The following is a 6,784-nucleotide window of genomic DNA, read 5'->3' on the forward strand; positions in this document are numbered from 1 at the left end:
AATCTTTGATGGTTTGTTAACACTGCCCCATTAGGGGGAATGCTCTAGCATAGAGAAACATGCTATTTTGGGAGCCCTTTGAAATCGGGAATAGAGCCACTTATACACTCTCTACGTTAGCCACCTGGGGCATTAACTCTTTACCTTAGCCACTTGGCACTTACCAAATCATCTCTTCGTTGCCATTGTCTCATCACCTTGCTTAACCCAGCTGATCTTCGGATTTTGAAACATTTTCTGGACCCATGGAGTGGGGCCTGGAGGTCTGGAAGCTGAACAATTTGCGCGAAAGTTTTGATGGAACAGAGGTGGAGCAACATCACAAGCGCGCTCAAAAAGTGGGACCGACCTCGTACTTGGTGTCGTCATTGGAGTAACAACTATTCTGGTGGTGGTGGTGGTGGTGGTGGTGGTGGGAATCTTCGTCTGGTACATGGAGAGAACAAAGATGATGAAACTACCCAGTACTCAATGATGGTGACCTCTTCAAACATATGTAAGAAATTTTGTGGAGCTTAGTAAGAAAAATGTCAACTAGAGCAACACAAGCAACTTGTTTCATCCACTCCCTCGAGTCTCGGTCGGTTGTTCACTTTTGTGGAAATATTAGATGCTACTCAGCTTCAATGAAGCCCTTGCCAATGCGCTTAGGGAATTCGGAAAAGTGTACCTTGGGGAGATCAACAATGGGACCAAGGTGGCAGTGAAGCCAAGCAATCCGAGATCGGAATAGGGTATCGTGGAATTCCAGACAGAGATTGACATGCAATCCAAGTTACTTCATCACTATCTCTAATTGGATATTGTGAAGAACATCAAGAAGTACACTATACGAGTATATGGCCAATGGGCCTTTCACTTTGCCCTTGTCCTGGAAGAAAAGGTCAAAAATGTGCATTGGATCTGCTATGTGTGAAGTGTCCCTCCACACTGGAGCAACTCAAAGCATCATTCACCATTATGTGAAGGCCACCAACATCCTCCTTGATGATAAAGTAAACGGGCAGTGATATCGGGCAGGTCCAATGACCCCTTGTTGATTTAACTTCCTAGAGACCTCAGGTTTCCATTCTTCTTAGACATTATGATGATGGGGAGTAATTATGCACTTTGATCCACCTCGTAGATGAATCCTACCCTTAGTAACCTCAATCTTTGATTGACTTTGCATAGTTGAGGTTCATTCAATACCTCTATTGCCTGATTGGCTTTGCATCTGAAATCAAAGAGAATTGGTGCTAAGTCATAAGTCTATATACTCCCATGCAAAGACGTCTTTGTGTTGCGAGCATAATTCATATGCTTGTTCATAGTCACCCACTAGGCCTCGGTCATCAAGCATAGCACGGACTATCCATCGATCGTATCAACTTTGCAAGATAGATGTTCACCATCGCATAAACATATGCTTCCACCACAGACATACCCAAACACTAACTCACATATATGAGTGCCATTTGTGCTATGGTCTTCACAATGAGTTTCCGTCAAGACTCCAAAGGTGAAGGTCAAACTCAGCCGTAACAAAGGCTAGCACTAAAGAGAAGGGGAATCAAAAGGTAGTCCATCCAAGCTACAACCGTCGGTGAACCCCCAAATGAGCATTTATAAGCAAAATAGCTCAGAAAACATAGCTGACAAGGCAGCTCAGCACTACAAATAGAAAAGCTTCACAAATTTCAAGTTGCATTACTTAGTCATGCCAATCTACACCTCTTTCATAATTTGGCCTCTGCTGATTTTGTATGAGTGCCTAATATGGTAGAAAAAATATCTCTAGATGAACTCAGGAACTTACCCAAGCTGACCCTATAAACCCTCACATGCCTAAATTTGAGATCATATGCATTACTCAATTGAAGTATAACTGAAATTCCTCCTAGTCCCCTTCTGAACAATGTTGTCTGTACTTGGGTAAAAGCTTGATCATTAAAGAGGCAATCATCTTTCTCTTCACAAAATATCTATATACATTGAAAAAGAAAAGCAATCAGAAAATAACAGTATATCCTCCAAAACTCTAGCTATGGCCATTTAGCATTCTACTTGCTTGGTATATCTACAAGGATATATAGCCTGCAATTTGTTTCCTTCAAAAATAAGGCACATCATATGCTTTTGACAGTAGTTAACAAAGCATTATCAACTCTGCTCGCTTGATCCTGGCAAATCCGCCCAGCTTCACATTCTGAAAACAATCAACCTCCAGGGTAACTTGAATAGCAAGATTTTACATGGGAGTACAATCTGAGGGAGTTGAACCCCCTTCAGTAAAAATGTACCCTTCACCAAGCCTTGAAGAACCAGACTCGTATCATGCACATACATGATATCCCATGGTGAAGCAAGCCATGATGAAAAAATGTGCCCTGAACTCAGACAAGGACAGCAGATGCTGTCAATATCTTATGTATCCATGGAGCTCATGTTTAGTACAGCCCAATTCTTGGAACCCTATAGTTTGACACTGGCACAGCCGTGATACACCTGAAGGCATCAACTGCTAGACGAGCTTGTTCTTTCTAGCAGGAAAATGTTGCTTTTATCATCTCTTCCGATTCTCATATTGTCATCAACATATCTGTTTTGAAAAGTTAAGGCAGAAGTCTAATATCACCTTTAGATAGCCAGAACCTGTATAAACCATGAAAGACTATTGAAGCTCAATGCCAACTGATGAAAGGAAAACATTTTACAGATGGCATTTAGCTGACAATGTCACGAGGCAAAGACAGACCATTGAACATCTTTTTACTGCACGTTACACAAAATTCAACTTTTCAGTGAAGGACAAGCCTGAGCTTGACCCAACACAAGCAGAGGATACGTCAACTCCAGCCAGCCTTCTGGGTTAAATATACTCATCAGCAGATCATAGTTCTTCTGAAATAATCTCAATAACTGTGCAAAATAGAACACAGTCAGAGTAGCCCTATTATACAGTAAGAGCAGCCCTTAATACATGATAGTGACTGCCTTAAATATACAAATTGTAATGGCCTGCATAGCTGTACTGCATTACCTGCTCTGGAACTATGCTGGATTTCTCGAAGCGGATGTCAACTCGCTACGTCAAGGTTTACATGCACAAATTACACTAAAAAATATCATGCTCCAAATAGAAGGTCAGACAGTAACAGTTCCAAAGAGACATGTTCATTGCGAACATACCGTTGCACTTGAGGCATTGTAGGAGGCTTCGATGAAAAGTGCACCACTCAACATGCCCAGCCCAGCTACACTGAATTTAACTACATTCGTTGCTTTGTTCTGTTTCAACATGACCAATGTAACATGGAAGGAAAAAGGATGTCAAAATAATTGCAGATAACTACTTGCTCCAAACAGCGTGGTAGAGTACAAAAAAAGTACGTCACTGCCAGGCTGGGTTGATGAAAACAGACTACACAGACTATCGAAACCAAGTCGGTGCAACAGACTGTAGGTGCAGACCTGGTCCACATCAATAGATTGTAAAAAGTCTCCAAGTGTTATAAAGTCCCTCAATCCAAGCTTTGTCCTCTTTGAACCTAAAATGGAGATCGTGCTGTATAAAAGCCTCCATTCACCTTTTACCTGCGCACTAACTGTATCATAAGTTGCTTCCTATTTAACAGCGTGTTTCGTGCTCCTTCCAATCTCGTAAGACAAAGAGAGTTCAAAGAAGCCAGCCTCTTGCAGAAAGGAGAAAAAAGGAGTCACCTTTTCTAAATTCTCAGTTGGCCTAGGGAGGGGATTTCTGTACTCTAACAGTTTTATAAGTTCTTCGATTTGAACTTTCTTTGCAACTGGTACACCGAAAATGCCTCTGTTTACACCTGTCCGGTGATACAGCCTCGATTATTTTACACAATGAACCACCAATGAGTTCCTCGGTTGCCAAATGTACTCGTATCGTCGAATGACTTGAAACCCAGCTCTATCAACAGAAAGGCATCGCATATAGACCGGTTTGATGCGCTCGTGTTGTATTAATTAGAAACGGAAAAATCAACCATCGCATCCAATTCCTACAGACGGAGAAATGCTGTAGAAATCGAAGCTTTCCAGTCAACTTAACGTACAATGCCATCCACCCACTCACAGCAAAACAAAGAAAAGTCTTGAAGGTCGTGCAATTTGCTTCTCTACTACAGGATGTTCTTAAGAACAGCTTCATCAATGTGAAGCCTGGCACAACTTGTAGTTCCAGAGAATAAATACCTTGTAAGGCTTCTCGCAAGGAATCCTTGAGGTGGTCTGTAGGGAAGGACTGAAGGTCTGGCAATTCAGGATCAGAGACAGGGCCACTGAATGGGCGACTAACGCCAGGTCTGCAAATGGAGAGGGGACGCAAAGAAGCAGATGGATCAAGATGATGAAGGGGGCTATTGAATGATGAAGGGCGGGAGGGAGCTACGAAGCGAATGCGGCCAGCTGAGTGCAGAGCAGGGAAAGGGGGTGCAGACACAATCGCCATAGCCAGAGCTTCAAGCTCCCTTTACCATACAATACAATGTGCAGACAATCTCCTCTTTGTTTTTAGTGCTAAAATTGAGATTTTGTATCTAATGTGGTCTCTTCTTTTAACTAGTTTGTGTTCACATAAACTCAACATTTTTTGTCACCACATATCACAACACTCCACAAACCTCGGGGTCTCAAACTCTTGAAGATTTGTGTAACTCAAGGCCCAGCGGCGCAACTCACGGCTCCCTCTTGGTCACCTCGTATCCCGGTAGTACTCGCACTTTCAAAGAAAAAAATAAAAGAATGTTTCTCTAGAGAAATTGCAGACTTTCAGCTAAAATATAACTACATTGCCTGAATTTTTGCAAATTCGAGAAAAAAAAATTACTTTGAAATGAAAATGTTACAGGTTCATTGTATATTGTTTGCCAGGTTTTCTGTGAGCTTCTGTGAGCACTGCTCTCATGCTCTCTCAGTTTTTGGTCTCTTCTCATCGCCCAATAGAGTTTAAGGTAGTTTACACACTAGGTGCCCAAATTTGGGCAGGTAGGGATGTGGGATGAGGGGGCACACTAGCCGGCAGAAAATGAATGGATCCTTAAAAAAGCGGGTGAAAAAAAGCTTGGACAGTCAAATTCCCTTGCCCAAGCTTTGAACCATAGACCCCGCTGGATGAAGACGAGTTAAACCAATAAGCTAAAGCCTACTTGCTCTGACAAACATGGAAACTGTGACATTTTCTTCCGATCTGTGTGTAAGCACAACCGCCCATCCCTCAAATCAAATGGATAGGCGTGAGGGCAGTGTGTACCCACTCTAAATATGTTGACAAGCATGAACTTCTTATTGCCATGTCTTTGTCCAGTTTGCTATTTTGGTCCAACAAGATAATGTCACCATGTGTGTTTGCAATGATTGTTGTACTCAAGGTGAACTAGTCAAGTGAGGGCTTATGAAATTATACTATTTGTATCCACTATATACTTATAATACACTCCCGCTTTTTGTCCCTCTTAGCAATGTTCATGTTAGTTCTTTTTGTGTAAGACATTTTGAATTCATGGTAATGTAGAGGGACTAGTTAGTGATTAGATGGTTACATTTGCAGTTTTAAAGCTTTGGTGGGTCTTTATTACATGTATGACATTGTGATATACTAAATGAGTTGCTAACTTCAATATCTTCACATAAGTACACTAACATAAGTATGCTATCAAGTTTCTAACTTCAGTATCCTCACATAAGTATGCTAACAAGTATGCTAACATAAGTATCTTGACTTTAGTATCCTCACATAAGTATGCTAGCAACAAGTATGCCAACATAATTATGCTAACATTAGTATCCTAACATAAGCATGCTAACATAAGTATGCTAACAAGTATGCTAACATCAGCATCTTGACATAAGTATGCTAATGTATATATGCTAACAAGTATGCTAACGTGAGTATGATAACAAGTGTGCTAACATAAGTAATTGATATGGCCCTTGAGGGGTCCCCTTTAGGGGCAAGGGCCATATCGACTTACCATTGGACATATGTGGCATGTCTATATGGCCCTTGCCCCTAAAGGGGACCCCTCAAGGGCCATATTGACATGAAAGGGAACCCCTCAATGCAAAGTTGTATTTTGTATATTGCAAAGTTGTTTCAGCCTACATCCTTCTTTCCTAGATATTCTTTATGATACTGTGAATCCTATCATTTTCCTTTTGAAATCACAGTGCATGCATAGTTGGATTCTTCACATCTGATTTTTCCTTAGCAATTCTGAATCACCCCTTGTGCTACATTGTGAATCTTCAGCACCATACCAAATTGCACAACGCCAGTTTGCCCAATTTTCATTTCAATTTTGGAAGTTATTGCATTCCATGAATTTAAGTTTGGAATCTGTTCGAGTATTAGAATGAACTATCTTGTAGTAGTTTACATAGACTCATACTTAATTATGTATGATTCATCTTGATAACATTATGGCTTCTGTGATGAATCCAAGTATGAGTCCATTACACATAAATAAAGCATTTTTCTTTGACAGTTTATGTACTACCCTCCCTTTTGTTTGAGGGGGGTGTGGGTGATAGGAAAACCAAAGGGATGTTATGATTAAGGGGGGTTGGTTGGTAGATCCACGTGGAGCAATGCATGGTGAGATGCATGGGCAGCTTGGAAGGCTAGAGCATATGGTCGTGCTGTGATCATGACTCCATTGATGGCATGGTTTGTTCCAAGTTGGTTGTTCAGATTTCACCATTATGATATACCCGTGATGGTCATGGTGATACTTGAAGCAGAGCTGATCCTCTTTATCATGGTTCTATTGAAAAT

The 6,784-nt window shown here is 41.2% G+C and overlaps 1 protein-coding gene across 2 annotated transcripts; it reads right to left on the reverse strand.

The window, feature by feature from the left end:
- Positions 1-2,070: 2,070 nt before the first annotated feature.
- LOC147902892 (Plastid-lipid associated protein PAP / fibrillin family protein) lies at positions 2,071-4,516 on the reverse strand. 2 transcript variants are annotated; one of them, XM_087374075.1, is made up of 7 exons: positions 4,204-4,516; positions 3,703-3,818; positions 3,454-3,576; positions 3,172-3,270; positions 3,023-3,067; positions 2,828-2,901; positions 2,071-2,581 (listed from the first exon to the last, which is right to left on the reverse strand). In XM_087374075.1, exons 1-7 carry the CDS (start codon positions 4,457-4,459, stop codon positions 2,497-2,499), a joined length of 798 nt encoding a protein of 265 aa, XP_087230201.1. In that variant the 5' UTR covers positions 4,460-4,516; the 3' UTR covers positions 2,071-2,496. The 2 variants fall into 2 exon arrangements, with proteins under 2 accessions (XP_087230201.1, XP_087230203.1); XM_087374077.1 differs by having other exon boundaries at positions 2,071-2,634; positions 2,738-2,901.
- Between the last annotated feature and the right edge of the window lie 2,268 nt (positions 4,517-6,784).

Source organism: Dipteris shenzhenensis, chromosome 4 (genome assembly GCF_047967505.1).
Source record: "Dipteris shenzhenensis isolate YYH24624 ecotype China chromosome 4, Dip_SZ_1.0, whole genome shotgun sequence".
Classification (NCBI taxonomy): Eukaryota; Viridiplantae; Streptophyta; class Polypodiopsida; order Gleicheniales; family Dipteridaceae; genus Dipteris; species Dipteris shenzhenensis.

Coding starts and splice junctions, on each gene's coding strand:
- LOC147902892 (XM_087374075.1), bottom strand. CDS start 4,459: ATGGCGATTGTGTCTGCACCCCCTTTCCCTGCTCTGCACTCAGCTGGC. Junction 3,577..3,702: donor CAACTGAGAATTTAGAAAAG/GTGACTCCTTTT, acceptor GTTAGTGCGCAG/GTAAAAGGTGAATGGAGGCT. Junction 2,582..2,827: donor GAAGGCTGGCTGGAGTTGAC/GTATCCTCTGCT, acceptor TTTTCAAAACAG/ATATGTTGATGACAATATGA.